General features: G+C 56.2%; 1 protein-coding gene across 1 annotated transcript in view; it reads right to left on the reverse strand.

The window, feature by feature from the left end:
- Positions 1-18693, reverse strand: part of MYOM2 (myomesin 2) — a 73113-nt gene that overhangs the window by 43146 nt on the left and 11274 nt on the right. Inside the window, exons 7-13 of the mRNA XM_059156156.1 lie at positions 13620-13708; positions 13490-13540; positions 11163-11327; positions 9040-9201; positions 6701-6842; positions 4405-4604; positions 3696-3749 (exon numbers count right to left, since the gene is read on the reverse strand). Coding sequence (XP_059012139.1) covers positions 3696-3749; positions 4405-4604; positions 6701-6842; positions 9040-9201; positions 11163-11327; positions 13490-13540; positions 13620-13708 — 863 coding nt within the window. The remainder of the gene's footprint in view (positions 1-3695; positions 3750-4404; positions 4605-6700; positions 6843-9039; positions 9202-11162; positions 11328-13489; positions 13541-13619; positions 13709-18693) is intronic.

The following is an 18693-nucleotide window of genomic DNA, read 5'->3' on the forward strand; positions in this document are numbered from 1 at the left end:
CCGTTTCACAGGTCCCACAGGCACGGAAACCCAGCGTGGCTTAATCTAGGAGCGTTCTGGCAAGCGGGTCAGGTTTCAAACAAGGAGTCAGACTGTCTCCAGGGAAATGCCAGTGAGGGCTAATGGGGTGGGGCCTCCGGACACCCAACAGGCCTGCACTGGCCCCAAGGGCTGTGTCCACACCTACAGAGATGCGAGAGAGGAGAGGCAGGAAATTGTTCTAGGACGATGCATGGTGAGTCCCCAGGGCTGAATCTGATTTCCTTCCAAGGTGCCGGAGGGCTTGAGAAGCAGATCCGGGGACCCGAGGGAAGCTAGGCGGGTAGCAAGCGCGGTGAGAACAGGCGCCTGAGCGCAAAGCTGCCTTCCAGATCTGAGCAACTTGCTGTTTCCAGACCCAGCCCGGATTCCAGGCCTAGAGCACGAGAATAAGAAGCCTTTCATTTGCGCTGGGGAAGGAGGAAGAGTCAGCTTTTGTCAGCAGGGAGCCCCCAGTTGGACTCAGGGACTCGAAGCCTGGAGCCTGTCAGGATTGCCCTGGGCCGCGCAGCAGCAGGAGGCCTGGAGACGCACAGATGACCCCAACCACGGACAGAAGAGGCGAGGACTCAGAGGGCCCCAGGGGGCAAGGAGAGGCCAGGGACACAAGCTGATCTCCGCTACCCAGCCCCCAACAGAGAGGAGAAGGCGGACAGACAAGCAAATGAAAGCAGAGAGGGTGCCCTGCAGGGGGACAGTCGGGTGAGCGTCCAGCTGTTGGTTTGGGCTCGGGTCGTAATCTCAGGGTCATGAGATTGAGCCCCAGGTCGGGCTCCGTGCTCGGCCTGGCATCTGCTCAAGGTTCTCTCCTTCCTCTGCCCCTCCCCTCACGCGTATAAATAAATCGGAAGGAAAGAGGAAGGAGAAGAAGAAGGAAGGAAGGAAGGAAGGAAGCCACCATGAGAGGCAGCTCCAAATATGTCACCTGGGAGACGCTCCCCGTGGACCCGGTGCCTCTGAGTGACGGGTGCTGCCCGAAACTCTGCTTCGGGAATCTCTGGACCTCTCTGGACCCCGCTCTCTCAAGCCACATCCATATGGGGTGAAGATGGAGCTCAGAAAGCCGCAAGCTTTCCCTGGGATCCCCGGGCTGTGGAGGGGCAGGACAGGGACCCAGGCCTCCATCCCCCAGTTACAGATCCTGCCTTTTGTCCTGCCCACCCAAAGACACCACAACAGGCTGCCAGAAGATTTTTCTCTGAGTCACAAAAACACAAACTGTCTTGGGAATGTTCAGGCTGCCCAGGATGACAGAGCTCAGGAGAAAGCGCGCTGTACCTTCTACACGGCTGCCTCTGCCAGCCCCCAGCCCCGGACACCCGGACGTGGAACTAACTAGCAGAGGGAAACGGGGCTGGCGAGCACTGCAGAAGCCTGCTCTGGCCAGCCCCACAGCAGAGTGCGCATTTCTCAAGGGACCAATGCAAGAACGGCTGCGAGAGTCGGATGATGTTCAGAGAAGAGCCCTGACGGTAATTAAAACCCTTGAGGAGGACATAAAGATTAAACTGGTTGGAAAAAGTGAGCAAAAATAAGTAAATAAAATAGCAGAGGGGTGATTTTTTTTTTCTAGCCAACAAAGGAGTGTTCCTCTCCCTTAAAATGAACAGCATTTATCAGTCCTTTTCTAACACAAAAAGAAGCAGATGGGCCTCCACGAAGAAAAAAGGCGAGTGATGGGAAGAAATTCCTAACAACAGGTGCCTGAACACAGAAATGGGTTGCTTGAAAGCATCTGGAAATCCCTTTTCTCTAAGGACTTTTTTTTTTAATTAGAGAAAGCATTTGTTGTTTAAAGTGAGTAAAGTAAACTCATGAACTTCGCAGACCCTAAAGCAGGTCACAGAGCTGACCCTAGTTCCCAGGTCTGCATCAGATGGTGGGGACCACCCCTTTGCGGCGTGCAGAGCCTTCCCAGAGAGCGGGAGCCCCGGGAGGCTCAGTGTCGCAGCCAGACAGCCTTCCAGCTGAGGGTCTCTGCCTCTGCCTCGAATGACCAGCTACAGGCTGAGCCCCAGGAATGTTACCCACAAATGAACAGGATACAGCCGAGTTTGAGAAGGAATCAAACAAAATGAAGTTACAGGTTCCAGGCAGCCAGAAAAGCTGCCTTCTCACGGAAAAGAAATGTAAGGAGAAAGATGGCAAATGGCATCAGTGAGTCTGTCCTGGCTAGAAAGATCTACTGCGTCTGGGAAACCAAACTTCCATTCTATCGATCAGACAGCTAAGTGTGTTACGATGCGTTAGCTCTGGCTTTGGCACTTTGTAGCTGGGATTTACCCCCAGCGCATCCCTGTCTGTACATGGAGAGAGAGCTCTGCTCCCCAGAAGGGCACGGTTCCTGCTCTCACCTTTACATAATGCAGATTTTGCCTCCTCCTGGAAGGTAGTTTTGTTTGAATGCCTACACGCGCCCGTAGGAGACCTCGGGTGGTTCCCTCCACCCCGATCCCACGGGCCTGCTGGAGGTGACGAACAGAACTCCCCTTCCTGCTCTCGTGTTGAAAATGCACATTCATGCAGGTGGGTCTGCATGGGAACATGGCTTCCTCTGCAAGCAGGAGCCAGACTTTACACTTTCCAATACCTACACTTCAATCCTTTATTTAGAAGTCATAGGAAGTCAACCTTTCCTGGATTATTTTTCTTTTGTGGTTTATTTACTGGGCACCTTCCCCAACTTCTGAGTATACCTGGAAGTGGGGGTCTTAACTAAGACTTTAAATGTCACTGAGGAGTGTCCCTCTGGGATTTAGGTGTTCTTCTGGAGATACTCGAGAAAAGCCATTATAGGTGCAGAAGATCCAATGTCTGGAGACCATCTGGGGGCAAACATGAAAATCAGCTAATGAACTCCTAGGTCTGTAGCTCTTTGGGGAAAGAGCATTGGGACCGCAGCAGTTTTATTTTTTTTATTTACAAATATATATATGTACACACACATATATATATTTTTTAGATTGCAGCAATTTTTTAAAAGAGAGCTTCAAAGTGCATCTCCTGAGGCACTAGCTCCAAATTCATGTTTCTTCATTTGTAACCTGTTTGTTGTCCTCTACGAACTCTAATTATAAGTCTGCTTAAAATCTCTGGATTTCTGACTAATAATGCCAGGCTCCCCTCCCTAATAAATTGATCCTCCAGGCTATCTCTGAAAGGAATAGCAAAGAGAAGTGTTCAGAAAATCCAATATAAATGAGGGAAATGTGAATTTTCAGGCCAGGGATACTGACAGGAAGAATACCGTCCATTTCGACTAAAATACTAAAGATAAAAATTTTTGTTTAAAAAGAAAAACTGAAATAGTCCTCTAGTCATGGCGGCTGAGAGAAAGGGCCCAGCCTCAGCCAGTGACAAAGACTCGGGTTCCGTTTGATCTTCTCTGCACGGCCCCAAGAGGACCCAGGACCGGCCTGGAAGCCGTGAAGCCGCCCCGGAGGACCCCGGATCCTATCCTTGCTCTCCGCCCAGCTCGTCCCCGTCTTCTAATTTCCACAGGCCACGCGCTTGCAGACTTGACCTACGGCTGCGGTGCTGACACGCAGGCTCTACCCAGCCCCTGGGCGCTGGCTGTCCATCGCTCTGGTCTCTAGCCACCGTCCTGACTCCCTAGGGCACGGACAGTGGGGCCGCAGTGCTCAAGGGCCACTCACCTTCGAGGTCATCCTGGTAGATGACGATTTCTTTATCCCCTTCCAAATGGACCGCTGCAGAGAGAAAAGTAGATGCTGAATTTGGCGTCCAAAGGTTTCATCAAGAAAGCCCCAGCTTCCCTAACTCGGCGCGAGATCCAAATCCGCCCCGTGTTATGTGTATTATGACCACAACACACCCCCAACTCGGAGGGACTCAGATGCTACTTGGAGCAGTCTGCATACCCAGTGCTTCTCAGACCTTTGCACTGGGCTCGAAAGACCACGCGGGCAAGGGAAATGTAGGGGCTGACTTCACACCGCATTTAAGGGTCCAAGCCCTGTTGGGCATCTGCGTCACATGAAATTACCATTCGAAAATAAAGTGGCTTAGTTTCAAAGCCTTCCGAGTCTTATCAAATGTGTTGAAATTACATCTTCGATGGACCAAGAAAACTCTAGTTCTCAGCCAGTCTGACTGGATCCCAGTGAAGAGCACTGGGAAGGCGGCGTGGTTGGTGTCGGAGATTATGCCGGCCTGGCCACACCCTCTCCTAAAGCGACACCCGTGGACATATGGACACTGTAAAATGTCCCCGAACCACGCTCGGTCCTCAAAGACATTCTTAAAACTCATGCACAGCTGAGCGTAGAAAAGAAAGAACAAATCCCATAAAAATGGCCCCAAGATTCCAAGACACCTCTGGGGCTTGAAATCTGCACAACCTACCTTGTAACCTCTTGAGGTCAATAGGGTCAAGGGCAGCCACGGCCTCGGACACTCTGGAAGGCCTGCTGATGCCCGCGCTGTTGACTGCCCTCACGCGGAAAATGTACGACCTTCCTTCAAAGAGCCCGGTCACGGGGTATTTGCAGATTTTCACAGGGGCGTCATTGCACTGAACCCAATTGTCAGTTCCCACTTCACATCTTGAAATCAAAACGAGGGGAGAACCACAAATACATGAGCCGAATAAATACACACGGGTCTGTGTGTGCATTACACCCGCATTCCAGCTCTAACCGGAAATACATGACATTGTAGAAGTCAAAGCACTACAGCACTAGATTTACATAAGCAGCAGTACGAGCAGTCTTCAAAAGACAGAGCCATTTAGGGTATGTAAAGTATATCTATTTCCTTATATAGAAGCCTTATAATTTGTAGCCTGAAGACCCATTCTAGCCTTCAACCACATTTAGGCCAAATCTCCTCCACAAGTCACGTGAGATGTTTCCTTGACAGTCCTTTTTCCAACTTACACAGCAGAATCAGCAGTGCCCTAAGCTCCCCCTGCAGGCCCGACGCAGCGCATGGAACGAAAGGGCCCTTAGCGCCGGTCCCCCACACGCGCCCCGCGGTATGAGAGCCTGGGCACTGAAATCTGTCCAGAAGGCAGGCTCAGTCTGTCCCAGTGCCGAAGATCCTTCCAGCATCTCACATGGCTTTTTTTTTTTTAAGATTTTATTTATTTATTTGACAGACAGAGATCACAAGTAGGCAGAGAGGCAGGCAGAGAGAGAGAAGGAAGCAGGCTCCCCGCTGAGCAGAGAGCCCGATGCGGGACTCGATCCCAGGACCCTGAGATCATGACCTGAGCTGAAGACAGCGGCTTAACCCACTGAGCCACCTAGGCGCCCCTCACATGGCTTTTGAAAACATGAAGTCCTGACCAGACACGTGGACATGCAGAGAGTAGCTTGCATTTTTCACAGGCTGAGAAATTTCAGCACCAAAACCCCACGTCAAATCCCCAGGAGAACACAGCAAGGTCAGAAAAGTCATCTTTTGGAGCTATTTCAAGCCAGGGCTGTACATTTGTTTTAGAGAGAACCAAATCTCTTTCTCCTAATGATCCAGAATTTTAATGCAAGTTCTGTGACCCACAGGTGCTAACCTGTTACAGCCAGAACACGGTCCAAACTGAGTCTGGCAGGGGAGCCCCTCAGCTAACCCCCAAGGTGGCCGCTGTGGGGTCCTCCGACCAGAAGGTTCTGTTGGGTTCGTCCCTGTTAATGACGGAGGGAGGGACGTGGGTCCCTACGTAAGAAGGGCCATGAAAGTGTTTCTGCCAAATGGCTGAAAAAATGTTCAAATATCACAGCAAATCACTCTATTTTGTTTTTCTTGGTTTTAATTCAAGGTAAACCCTACCCAATGCACTCCACAAATCTGACCTTAGCATTTCCAAATACTAACCCAATAGGGAATGCTTTACCCAAACAAGTAGCTCTGTTGGTGCGGAAAAGGGAACTTAACCAACCAAAAAGCAATCAGACTTGAATGGCTTTTCTGAAACAAACATCTTATTTTACTGTGTGTTATACATATAACATCTTAAATTCCTCCCCAGAACGATTGTGTTACTTCTGAATTCATTGCTTTTTACTGTAATTTCTCTTGGTGATTGAAGTGTGTAATTGGGGCCTAAATTGTGTGTCCAATAAATTCACCATCTCTGCTTGGTTTCCTTCCCGGCCCCTGAGCTCCACACCCAGTCAAGGAACTTGATGTTCACAGTTAAGTGATTAGCTCCAAAGTAAATTCCAATATTTTAGACATTGAAATATCAGTATTTTTATTTCTTGGAGGCAAGAAGAAAACCCAGTTTAATGAAGAGGAAGAAAGGGACCTGGGTACAAACGGGCCGGCGACCTTCCCAGCTACGTTTCTGTGCCTGTTTTCTCCTTCTCTAGAGGGAGAAGCAGGACTAAACTCTTCAGAGAACCCAGAACTGGGGCTTCGTGTGTCTAGAAAAGTTGGGGGTGGATTGAATACAGGGTGTTGAACAGGCAAATAATTACGACACTCAGAAATCTACTTACCCTAACCCCACGGTGTTCCAACTGCTCAGTCATGGCCGCTCAGTAACCAGAGAGAGGGACCTGATCCCACCAAATCCCCCATGACAAGAACAGTGCCATGAACTTGAGCTTAGAGAACTCTCCAAAGATGTCGTCTGGGCCAACCTTAGCTTCAGCTTCAGGAGCGTCTCCAGCCCTGGAGGAAGGCAGCAGGCACTCACCGATCAATGAAATAGCCGATGACCGGGCTCTCGGTGGTGGTGTTGGGCGGCTTCCAACTCACGATGACATAATCGCGGTTTGCGTCGTGGCACTGCAGGTCCATGGGCGCGCCCGGAGCCCCAGTGACCAGCGGGTCAGCGTCTGCAGTGGTGGGAGTGGAGAAGAGGCACATGGTTGGGATGCTGGAAAGCCTGTTGCCCACTTCTTCAAACTCAGACTTGCATCTCCCCGATTCGAGTCCACTCGACCTGCTCCTCGTGTCTCAATGACTTGACTATTTGTTTGACTGATGGCTTGTTGACAAGAAATATAAACCTATTTATGAGTTCTCAAAGTCAAAAACATTCTGTCGTCTAGAAAATACTGAAGTCCATGATTTTTCATAATTTATTCTGAAATGGAAGGTCCCCTTCTCTGGAGGGAGGGTTGTCACATAATGTCACGCCAAAAACTGACCAAAGAAATGAAACTGAGAAGGTGGCCTTTTCAACACTTGGGAACTATTACCTTAGACGCTTCTGTCTTTCCAAGTCCTCACAAGATGGAGGACTTAAGCTTTTTCTTTTCCGCAAACAGTGAACAAACGTTGGGTCCGTACAGCACTTTCATGACCGTTGGTGAGCACGCCTCGGGTACATCTGGTTTTCAGACGTTCTTACAGGGGCCCCAAAGGCCAGCAGCGCTGGTCCCAAAGGGCACACACACCGTTAACTTCTTATCTGCAGTCTGTACTGCCTGGGTGGCCATGAACACTGTGTACTGTCTTGTTCGATTTTCCTCAACATATTAAAACTAAGGATTCCTTGACGTTGAGCCAAATGTATTCTTTTGATATCAGAATCCTCAAAAAGTAATCAGGACAGTGAAACTCCCTCATACATGCATTATTTTCTTCCTGCTGTGGGTGCTGAGTAAGCCAGGCGAGCTCAGCTATGTGGTACTTAGTGCCTTTTTATGGGGCGAAACATCTTGCCAGAAGGCCAGCACAGAGAGTGGAAGGTGCGCTTTAATGCCAGCCCAATAAAGGGTCTAAAACCCCAGCCCAGCAAGTTTACGTTGTCTCGGGCGGGTGGGGAGGGCGAGTGGATTTGTTTTCTATGATTCCTTTTTTTTTTTATAATATTCCCTGATGATCAGCCTCTCTTTCATGCTCTGACCCGACAGTTGTGATTTGGAAACAGTGACATGCTGGTGGGGCTGTTCCAGGCCCCAGAACCTGGAGGGGAGGGGAACAGTGAGCAAGGCCGGGCAGGCCGTCAGAGTGCCGGAGGCCAGCCCCAGGCTCGGGACAGCTGAGCCCTCCAACTAGGACCAAGTGTTCTGGGATCCTCAGGGTGGCTCAGCCGGCCCGGGGGAGGAGGGTCCCTAAGCCAGAGACCGCAGGGGGCCTGGGAGTAGAGGCAGGGCGGAGCTCCAGCAGGTGCCCAGAAGGGCCCGGGGGCTGGGAATGTGCACGAGAAGCCTCCAGCTTCAGGCCCAGACAGCTGGCCCCCAGCTGCCCCACCCTGGAGAAGTGCCCTCTGAGCCCCACGTCTGCACTGGAGACAGATAATCACGGCACCGGCTTATGAGGTCAGTGTCAGGGTTTCAGGTTATACACACACACGCGCGAGTAGGTGTTTCTGCGTGTGCACAGACACACGTGTGTGGAGATACATCCCCGGGCACTGTGTACGCAGGATAGACGTGATTTCATCCAGGTGGCGGGTCTCCGTGTCCGCTCACTACAGCGGGGCTGTGACGCGTGCGTGTGCCCGGCACAGAGCGTGCACAGCGTCTAACCCGCCTGCTCTGTCACGACTCGGTCCTCCTTCCCATAACGTGGGGGTCCTGCGGCTCCCGGGGAAGGCAGGAGTCGCAAACGGGCGCACACGGACTCTGGGCGTGAAGCTCCCAGCGGGGGCTGGCGGCCGGGCTGGTGCCGCGAACGCTCGCTCACCGAGGTCGCTGGTGCTGGGGACAGCAGTCCTAGCGTCAGGGCCTCCCCTCACAAGCAAGCTGGGGCGTGAGGGGCCCCTCCCCGGTCTTCCCTACTCAGGACCCCTCTTCATTCTTGAAATCTCTCAAGAATTAGCAACACGGGCATGTTCGGGCTTAGAAGTCGCTTTATACATTCTACCCGTTCTCAACAGAGACGCAGAGGTTAGGATAATGACCTGCTCTCAACGGTAGCTTCCTCATGTCGTGGACAGAGGGTCAGACATGCCAAGACGGGAGCCCCGACGTCCCCCTCAGGAGGTGTGCAAGGAGCACAGCGAGCCGCCCCCCCACACACACACACCGGCTCCGCCCTCGTCGGGGGTCCCGTGCTCCCGCCTGCACCCCCGCGGCCACGCACCTCGGACAAACATGAAGGCCCGGTGCTCGCTGACGCCCCCTCTGGACACAATCCTCAGGGTGTACAGGCCCTCGTCATCCTTGTTCAGGTGGCCGAAGGACAGGGAGGCCTGGCCTTCTCCGAAGAACATCTTGGTCCACTTGGACTCCTTCAGCAGCACATCTGCGGAGCGGCCACGCGGGACGGCGTCAGAAACCGTCCGGGAACTCGGACTGTAGCTGCGCAGAGGGGCCCGGGGCGGGAGTGGGGTTTCCAGCCTCACGCGGGGGGAGGAAGCCGCAGCCTCGCAACCGCCGGAGAGCCGCACTCCCCACGACAGCACACACGACAGCCAATGGCAAGGGAAGGGGCATCTGGGACAGGACCACGGTCAGCGTCAGAAGGACGAGAGAGCGTGTCTCTGCCTGAGGGGACCGCGGTGGCCGGGGCCCACTGCCTGCCCCTGGCACACCCCGCCGTGTCTCACCACGCGCACCTCCATGGTTTTGTGGAGGCGACACCCTCCCGTGCCCAGGGCTGGCTCAGTGGCGGCCCTCCACTCTGTGCCTGACAGCGGCCTGTAGCAGCAGTAAACCTTCGGCCGAAAGCCAGGACAGAGCCGGCCGCTGCGGAGGAGACCAGGCCCGGGCAAGAAATAGCAGCGTGGGAAAGCAAGGAGCAGCCGACGAAAGGAGGAGTGACCCCTGGCCTCCCCGTTGTCGGGCAGATAGAGCCACACGGCTGCATCCCTGCTTGGACGGGACAGAGGGACGCTGCCCACTCCGGCTTGCGGGAACACGGCCAGTCGCAGGAGCAGGAACATGGGCCAAACCCCTTCAGCGGGCACGTTGTCTGGGCGCCCAACACACGCTCCGAGAAAGGGCCCCGAGGTAGCGAACGGGCACGCGACAGTGACTGAATGAATTGTTCCTGGGGCACCTGGGTGGCTGAGTGGGTTAAGCCTCTGCTTTCGGCTCAGGTCATGATCCCAGGGTCCTGGGATCGAGCCCTGCATCGGGCTCTCTGCTCAGCGGGGAGCGTGCTTCCCCTTCTCACTCTGTCTGCCTCTCTGCCTACTTATGATCTCTCTCTCTGTCAAATAAATAAATAAAATCTTTAAAAAAAAAAAAAAAAAGGATTGTTCCTAACGGGAAAAAATGGACCAACTCCAGCCCTGAGCCCTGGGGCAAACGCAGACCACCGTGGACCATGGAATGGGGCATGGGGCCCTCCAGCCGACCATGGCACAGGATGCCCCCCGTCCTGGGGACATGGGTGTGGGGTCTTATTTTGTGAAGGACACGTCCAGGGGCAGGCAGAGGGTAAATTAGATCTCCTCTGTTGCCACCGAGAGTCTCGGCCCCTCGCTGGGCCCCACAGGGTCGGCACACGTGGTCAGTGCCCTGCCTTTGGCAAAGCGTCACACCTGTTCTGGGACATTTCTCACACTTTAAACAGACAGGGCTTTGCAGGGAAAACGGTTTCCCCAGCTCGATTATAAATATTGTCTGGGCAGGCTGGCGTGGGCTTCTTTGTCATACTTTGCACAGTGTTAGGTCCCAAGTAAGTATAAGCCGGACAGTCTTGCTGGCCCTACAGAAAGCCAGAGACCTTCAGGAGCCCCTGCCCACAGGAGACGCAGGAAAATGCCCCTGCACCGCGCACACGCACAGGGCGGGGAGGACCGCCCCGCAGAGGGGTGCAGACTGAGGAGGAAGGGGTGTCTGCCCTATTCCCACCCGGGGGAGCCCCCACGGACCCCAGGGAGCTGCCCCAACCCTGTCCCACAAACCCAGTGGAAGAGAGACCTCACACTCAGGACAGAGCCCAGGACTCCACGGCCTCTAGTAACTGTGAGCGCTTGTCCCAGCCGAGGAAAAACGGGTGATACAGACACTGCACTTGTCCTGTTTAATCACAGGAGGACCCTTCCTGTGAAGCTATAGAGAAAACTCTAATTGTGGGCATCCCTGCTAACCTGTCCACGTCCCCGGGGTGGAGTCAAGCTGTTCTGCTGGCCGTGCTGCCTGCGGTCATCCCCGTGGTGGGCGCGACCGCCAAACCACCCCTGGAGCTTACCGTTCGTTCTCAGCCGGGTGACGGGAGCTCAGCGTCCCCCGGGGCGGTCCCTGCCTCGTACTCACCGTCCCTGTACCACTCGGCGCGCGGCTGCACCCTCTTCAGCTCCGGGGTCACCAGCAGTGTGCACTTGAGAGTGACCGTCTCGCCTTCCCTCCTGAAGGTGACCCCAAACTTCTCCAGAAACTGGACGTCGAAGTGCATGTACGGAATCACGGACGAAGGGGGCACTGGACAGACGAGGGAACACGGTTACAGCGGGCAGGGGGCAGGCCGGCACCCACGCGGCAGGGGCGCTTCCCCAGGACCTCACGCACCCGCACCCCCGAGAGAGCGAGTTCCCCAGATTCACACGTCAAAGCCCTCAGCCCCAGCGAGAAGGTATTAGGAGGCTCAGGCTTTGGAAGGTGATGAGGTTTCGCACGAAGTCCTGACCATGGGCTCCGCGAGGAGACAGGTTCCCTTCTCCGTGTGCAGACGCAAAGGCGAGAAGGTGCCTCCACGCACCGGAGGAGGGCCTCCCCCACTTGGCCAGCACCGTGGGCTCTGACTCCTCCCCAGCCGCGAGGTGTAGAGGCTGAGCCCCTCCCGAGGAATGAGAAGACCCGCACGGAGATGCGGCCCGTCCTCCAGGCACAGGGCGGTCACGTGGATTCTGAGCCCCGTGGTGAGACCAAAGGGCTGAAATCCTCGTCAGCCCCAACCTGTGGGTCTTCCGGAAGGTGCCCTCGAGCCGGAGGCACAGAGTTCTGAACCCACTGTGCTGTGTGCATCAGCGCAACGCCCTCTACTCTGCACAGAAAATGAACCAACTACATCCAGGGGCAGCAAAATTAAATCTCAAAACATAACTGTAGCTGGGCGGGGTACATTTCAGAAGAAAATGCACAGTAAATTTTCAAAACAAACAAAGATACATAATTTAGAAACATGTGCGCAGGGGAGATTTTTCTAAAGAGCTGGAAGTTTCCAGAGGACAGTTCCTCGGTGGGAGGGCGCGGGGGAGGGGCCGGTGGGAGGGGCCGGTAGGAGGGAGGGGATTCCGTCACCTCCGGAGGCCCTGAGCTCCTACCAAGGTCACCAAAATGCATCTCTGAAACAGCGAGTTTGTGCAATGCCAAATGGACTTCAATTTTTAAAAAGCAATTGGAAAAAAGTGGCAAAATATTCACCTGCGTTGAATACATGGGCATCTATTAGGTCACGATCTGTACAATTCAGTGCAGTGTGAATACTGCCAAGTTTTTCTTTAGACGGAATTGTCACCAAGAAGAGACCGGGGATGGCGTCTGAGCTCGCCGCCGGCTCATCAGGCTCATCAGGCGTCCTCCCCACGGACTCGGCATCGTCCGTGGATTCCCAGGGGCACCGACACACACATTCTCGGGCTGCCTGCCTCCCCCCACGTGGCCCCGCCCCTGTCCTGCTCGCCGATCCGTGGTCTTGCACGACTCCTGATTGTCTGGCACACGAGAATCCAGTATGACCGATGCAGAGATGACCCAAAGCCGACGACACAGAGGTGTGCACGGCTGCCAGAAAGGGGTACGGTTTGGGTCAGGTCCTCCCTCACCCACACTTGACCTGTAACATCCGGACCCAGATTATGCTACAGTTGTAATCTGGAAAGGCAGGTCAGTCCTGAACCTCATTCCCAAACCATCAAGGAGCCACAGTATGTGGGTCTACCAAGTCCTGGTCCTAGAGATGCTCCGGGCATGGCTGCTTTCCCCACACTCACGGGGCTCGGGTCAGCCCGGCGTCCCCCTCTGTCAGCTGAGAACCAACCCAGGGGCTCAGAGACACCCTGACTCGCCCCAAGACAGGGCTGCTGCAGGTTGCCCTGCAAACAGGACATGGGCGGGCAACAGCCGGCCGCCCTGCACTCGCACTCAGAGCGGAGAAGGAAGGCATTAGGTGGGGGGGAGGGTGGTACAGGAGACAGCGGGGTGCAGACCCACGAGCGACGGGCAGGTCACACACTCAGGAAGGGGAAGGGCCGACCCTCTGGAGGCAGGCGGGAGGCAGCCAGAGCCAACACTGCCTCATCCTCGTCCTGGTGCACGCGGCTGCTTACTCCGAGCGGGCACGGACGATCGGGGTGCGGGGCAGGACACGGTGGCAGGAGCCAGCATTCAGCTCAAGGACTGGGACTCGGGCTTTTCCCCCCGATTCAAACATGTAACTCTGCGGTTCCACCAGTGTCTTAAAATGCCCCCTGGCCACAGAAGGACACGGAAACAGGCTTTCCGTGGACCAGCACCAGCAAGAGCGATTGCAAAGAATCTTTTGAAATATGATTTTAAGATTTGACCCTCAGGAAACACCTTCTCTGTGATCGCATGCTAGTGCTGCACATTTTTCCGCACAACAAAGAACAGCATCGACTTACATCCAATCGGGAGTCCCACCGAATGCAACGGCTCCTCGTCCGCGTGGAACCCTGCAAGAGAAGCCGGTGAAGGGCGCCGACAGGCGCAGAAGGCGCGAGGCGTGCCCCCAGCCCGGGCAGGAACACTCACTTCTCACCACCACGGCGGCGTTGGTCGACACCTGCCCGTACCCGTTTGTGGCCACGGCCGAGTACGTCGCTGTGTCGTCAAAGTTTGCCCTTGGAAAGAGAGAAAGCAAGGCAGTGTTCTCAATGCACTGTGGGACCGCCCTGGAAGCCCGTGACCCAGATCGAATGGGGTGCTCCTTGAAAGCCTCTTGTAGGACCAAGATCCTCTGTTCACGAGCGACCAGTTTAAGAACAGTGTCCGCTCCGTCCCGGGAGCTGCTGTCGGTTCCGGACACGGCAATGGCTGGTTCCAGACCACGGCTTGTCTTTGTCTCTGAGGGAAACTGGCCATATAGACATCCCTGAAAAGCCTCAGTCTCGTCCTTGAGGGGCAGTCTCTGCTCCCCGCTGCCTGCATTTTCCTACCGAGGTGGAATTCGTGGCTTTATCTGGCCAGTGGGAAGGTTCCACTGACCTCAGCCTCCAGGAAAATCCACTCTGCCTCCCTCCCCACCAGACTTTCCCGTGTGTATGGAGGTTATTCCCCAAGTCCCAAAAGCAGATGGTCCCCAGACAGGAAGCAGCCACCCAGGATACTCTGAAGCTGTCTGACCAGCCCTGCCCATGGCAGCCATCCTCCAGGAGTCGTGGGGAGGCGGCGTGCCACCCCCAGTAAGAAAAATGACCCCGCAACCCCGGACCCCAGCTCCTCCAGGGCGGGCTCCTCTGCACCCCCAGATCGACCTTACAAAGGCCGAAGCTTATTTTCTTGGCTGTGAGCTATGTTCCCAGCAGAATCTGGAAATCGTCCCCGGGACCAGGGACCTAAGGGGAGGACCCTTCGGCTGAGTGTTTCCTAGAAGCCAGGCGCTCTGCGGCGACTTCGACCTGAGTGTCCTGTGTCGCAGCCCCCAGAGAACACACACCGCTACGTAGCAGCGTGGTGAGAAGGCCAACACGTGGAGAACTTGGGTAAATGAGCTGTGCGCAAATCCCGGACCTGCGCTCTTTCTGGCAGCGCCCGCTGCCTGTCCCAGAAGTGGGCATCACGACCGTGACACGAATCCGGGGAGAGAAATCACACACAAAACCACACTCGCAAGGAACAAAAGAGAGAGTTGACCCCAGGCTTCCTTTTCAAATGCATCAGGAAGTTGTGCCTCAGAGACAAACCCGTTCTCAGGGGCTCGTGAGTAACTTGACTTTCTTCCTTGGAGGTGAAAATATTTCCTTTGACCAAAAAGCACACAGTGTCTCCGATAACGGGGAGGGGAGGCTTCGGAGCGCCGTGCTCTCTGCTGAGAACCGGGTCCCTGCTTCCGCGGAGCTCCCTCCGGCTCCTCCCGCCGGCTCTCGGCGCCGGGCTCCCGGAGCCGCACGGGCAGAGCTCCGCCCCTGTGGCTGGGCACACGGCACCCTGGCCCTAGGCTCCCTGCGTGGCCACGTGAACCCAGCTACAAAGCCCACCGCTGAGGCTGCAGACCTAGGCTGGCCTCCCAGGGGCTGCTTGGCCACACACCGTCCAGACTCACGGCAAGTGCAGCCTGTTCCCTGGAGAAAACACAAAACTTCCGAGACCCGGGGGCTTTCTCCCCCCTTGAGCATTACCTTCCGCTACCCTAGGGGCGCACAGACCGTAGGCGGCGGCAGGGCGGGGCTCTACACGGAAGGGACCATGACTTCTCTCCCTGGCCCTCAGGCACTGCTTGAATTATCATTATTATTATTGTGTGTGTGCGTGCTTGTGTGAGTTCTTGTGAACAATGAACCATTATATTTTCATGAATGCGTTCTGCAAACAGGAGGGATCCTTCTTCTGGGATTAGCCCCACAACTGTCCCCACGACCAACACCCTCACAGGCTCCATGACGACAGGTCAGAGGAGGGAGCGCCGGCACGCCACGGCCCCAGCCGGGAGGATCCTCCGGACCGAGCCACGTGCACAGCCACCAGCACCCTGCGAAAACCACCTGACGGAAGTCTGACCCGAAGCCCGACTGCGACCTCACAGGGACCGAGTCTCAGAGAGGAGGAGCGGCACAGCCGACACTTCAGGGAGCACGGTCAGTGGGCCGGTCCGGCCAGGGGGCGACCCCGCTGAGCCGCAACACGGTCCCTCGGCCCGTGTCACTCCAGTTCCCGAGGGGGGAGGCTCCTCCTGCTACACGCTCCGTGCATCCTCGGACAGAGCGACCCGAGGGCGCCCAGCACTGTCCAGTCGGCCACCATTAATCTCAGCACCGTGTTCTGGTCCCTCGGCCACAAACACTTCTGGGCAGGACTGAACACCAGTGGTCTCAGACAGTGCCCCGGAGTTTTCAAACCGAACATCCCACGGGGAGGACAAGCGGCCCACCCACGCAGCGGCCTGTCCCACAAGATCCTGAGCCGGTTTTCCAGCTGAGAACCGGATCGCGAGAAGCACCACCGGACGCACTCGCACAGACCAGCTTCTCAAGGGGCCTGTTAGCACGTACCACGCAGCGGGGGGCGGGCCGGGGACCCCTTCGCAGCCGGGGTGTCCGCTGGTGCGCCTTCCTCCCGGAGAGGCCCCGCGGCGCGCTCTGGGGTGTAGGGCAGGGCAGACACTCCCCCCGACACTCCGACCCACTGCTTCCCTACGAGCGTCCCAGGGAGGGTGTCCGGACAGCCACGAGGCGAGGAGGTACGGGTCCGTCCTTGTGTGTCACTCTTACAACACTGTTCTGCATCGCTCCGTTGTGCGTGTTTTATATGGCATGAAACACGCCGGGACACACGGACAAGATCAGTGAGCACACCTGCCTGGACGGCGGGGGGAAGCCTGTGCCATCCAGTGTGTGGCTGCGGGAAGGACGGGACCCGGGGCGCCGGCACCCAGACTGTGAGGAGCCTGGGCCTGTCTCAGAATCTTGTCCACAGGTAATCCGGGGACCCACATGTCTTCCCACACCCCAGCAGGACTGCGTTCCCTCTCTCCTCCCCCAGGCCGCACGCAGCCAGCCTCCGGAGCCTGCTGCGGGCCGTCCCTCCGGCTGGAAGAAATTGCAAGCACGTGGTTAAGAGGCAGAGGGTTTCGTGTTCTGTTTGGACGGCTTCCCAGAACAGACAGGGGTCCCGATCTTCACACATGTCCGTGGGGCCCTCATACATCTCTGAGTCTCGAGGTGTCCCCAGACCAGCTTCACGGAACAGCGTCATGCCTGCTGATCTCCCTCCAGGAGGGCACTCGGACAAGTGCCCACATCACCCCTGTCCCGTGCTGGGGACTCGGGCCCAGCATCCTTCCCTGGGAGCCACGTCTACCCTGGATTCACAATCTAACTCGAATGAGAGTCTGAGGATGGACATCTACACCCAAGTGCCAGGAGGTCGGCCTGAAGCCGTGCTGCGAGCCACCGGGAGGAGGCAGGGTGCTGGAAACAAAACCCGCCCGAGGTCGCTCCACGCGCTTTCATAAAACACGAGCGCAGCATTAAAATTCTGCGAAGAAACAGAACTCGCGTTATGAGTCCCCGGGGGAGTCCTACGAGCACATAAACCCGTGTCGGTTACAGTCTAATCCGACCAGCACAGGAGGGTGGAAGCACTTGGAGAACTCAGCAGCCAGAGGGTATTCATAGGAGCAGACGTCACCCAGGCTGCCCTCTCGGGCCGGCAGCACATTCCGCCGCGCTCGGAACGGCCACGGATCAAATGACGGCGACTCAGCGCTTCGGCATGACCAGCCGAGTCACGTGAAGACGGCGGGAGACGGGCTCCCCTCGGCCCGGCAGCTGCCGACGGGGTCCCCGGGCAGACCAGTGCTGCACACGTCCGTCTCCACAAGCTCCGAGTGCGTCTGCGGGGGGCCTGGCTGCTGAGCCTCAGGCCACCATGTCCCGGGCCTCAGTTTACAAACTTCCAGCCGACAGACTCACGGGTCTGTCCGTGCGCCAGGTCCAAAGCTGCTAACATCCCCAGGATAAGAGTCAACGTCTCATACTGGAGAACGGGAAATGGTTTTCCCTTGTAAATGCAGTTAGTAACTCAGAAGCAAGCTGGGTGAAACCTCGGGCTGACCAGGGACCCCCAACCGGCCACAGGGCACCCCAGTTAGAAAAGAGACAGCCCTGGACACAAGCTCACTCCACAACGAAGGCGATTTCTCCTTCCACACAGCGTGGCTTTCGGGCTACTACACAGCTAACACATTCTAGAAATCCAAGCAGAGAAAGTGATTCTCTGAGAAATGCAGAAGGGGCCGGGTGTTCCCACCAGGGCACGGAGCCCCCCGACCCTCTGCGCAAGCGTGTGTGCAGACCCGAGCCTGCCTCACCCCAGCGGCGCCCCTTCTCAGCAACACCCCGTCTGACCATCCACCTCCGGCTGGTCTCCCTCCAGCACCTGCGCAGAACCGTGTCGTCCCAGCCAGGCCCGCCTGCCACCAACAGCCCAGCCCTGTGCTCAGAGCCAGAGCTCGGACCCTCCGCATCCCCCAACCCCGAGGGAATGTCAGCGTCCTTGCTGCGCCTGACGGCGTCGTCTGACCCACACAGCTGCAGCTCACCTCTGACCTCCCGGCCTCTGATGGCCACCCACCGCTCCAGCCCCAGGAGCTGGGACCCACGCTTTCCGCAGCCAGAGCTGCCCCCTTGGGCCGGAGACCTCGCGGCTCACTGCCCTGATCTGTCCCATTCTGCATTTCCTACAGCCTTGCTCTGAAGACATCCTCTCAGTGAGGGCCGGCCCGACCGCCACCCTGCTTCACCCCACATGCCAGCCCACCCCCACACCGACAGGGCCCCACTCCCCACGCACAGCACTGTGGCCTCCTGATTTACTATATAATTCACCTTTCTATTTTTCTTACGGTTCACCTCCTTTTGCCAGATTGTAAGACCTCAAAGAAGAGGACCTTGGTTTTAGTGTTGTATCCCAAGCATCTGGACCAGTGCCTGGCACCCAGTAGGTTCCCAAGAAATGGCACCAGAAGGCCCAGACCCCCAGCTTTATGAAACAGCCTCAGATTTACCTGAAAAACCAGGATAATGACTTGTCACAAATTTTCATCTCAATCACAACTTTCTAACACAAGTTCTGCATAATCCGCAGGCGGAGAGCTGGTTCTGGTGAT

The sequence above is a fragment of the Mustela lutreola genome, chromosome 18 (genome assembly GCF_030435805.1).
Source record: "Mustela lutreola isolate mMusLut2 chromosome 18, mMusLut2.pri, whole genome shotgun sequence".
Classification (NCBI taxonomy): Eukaryota; Metazoa; Chordata; class Mammalia; order Carnivora; family Mustelidae; genus Mustela; species Mustela lutreola.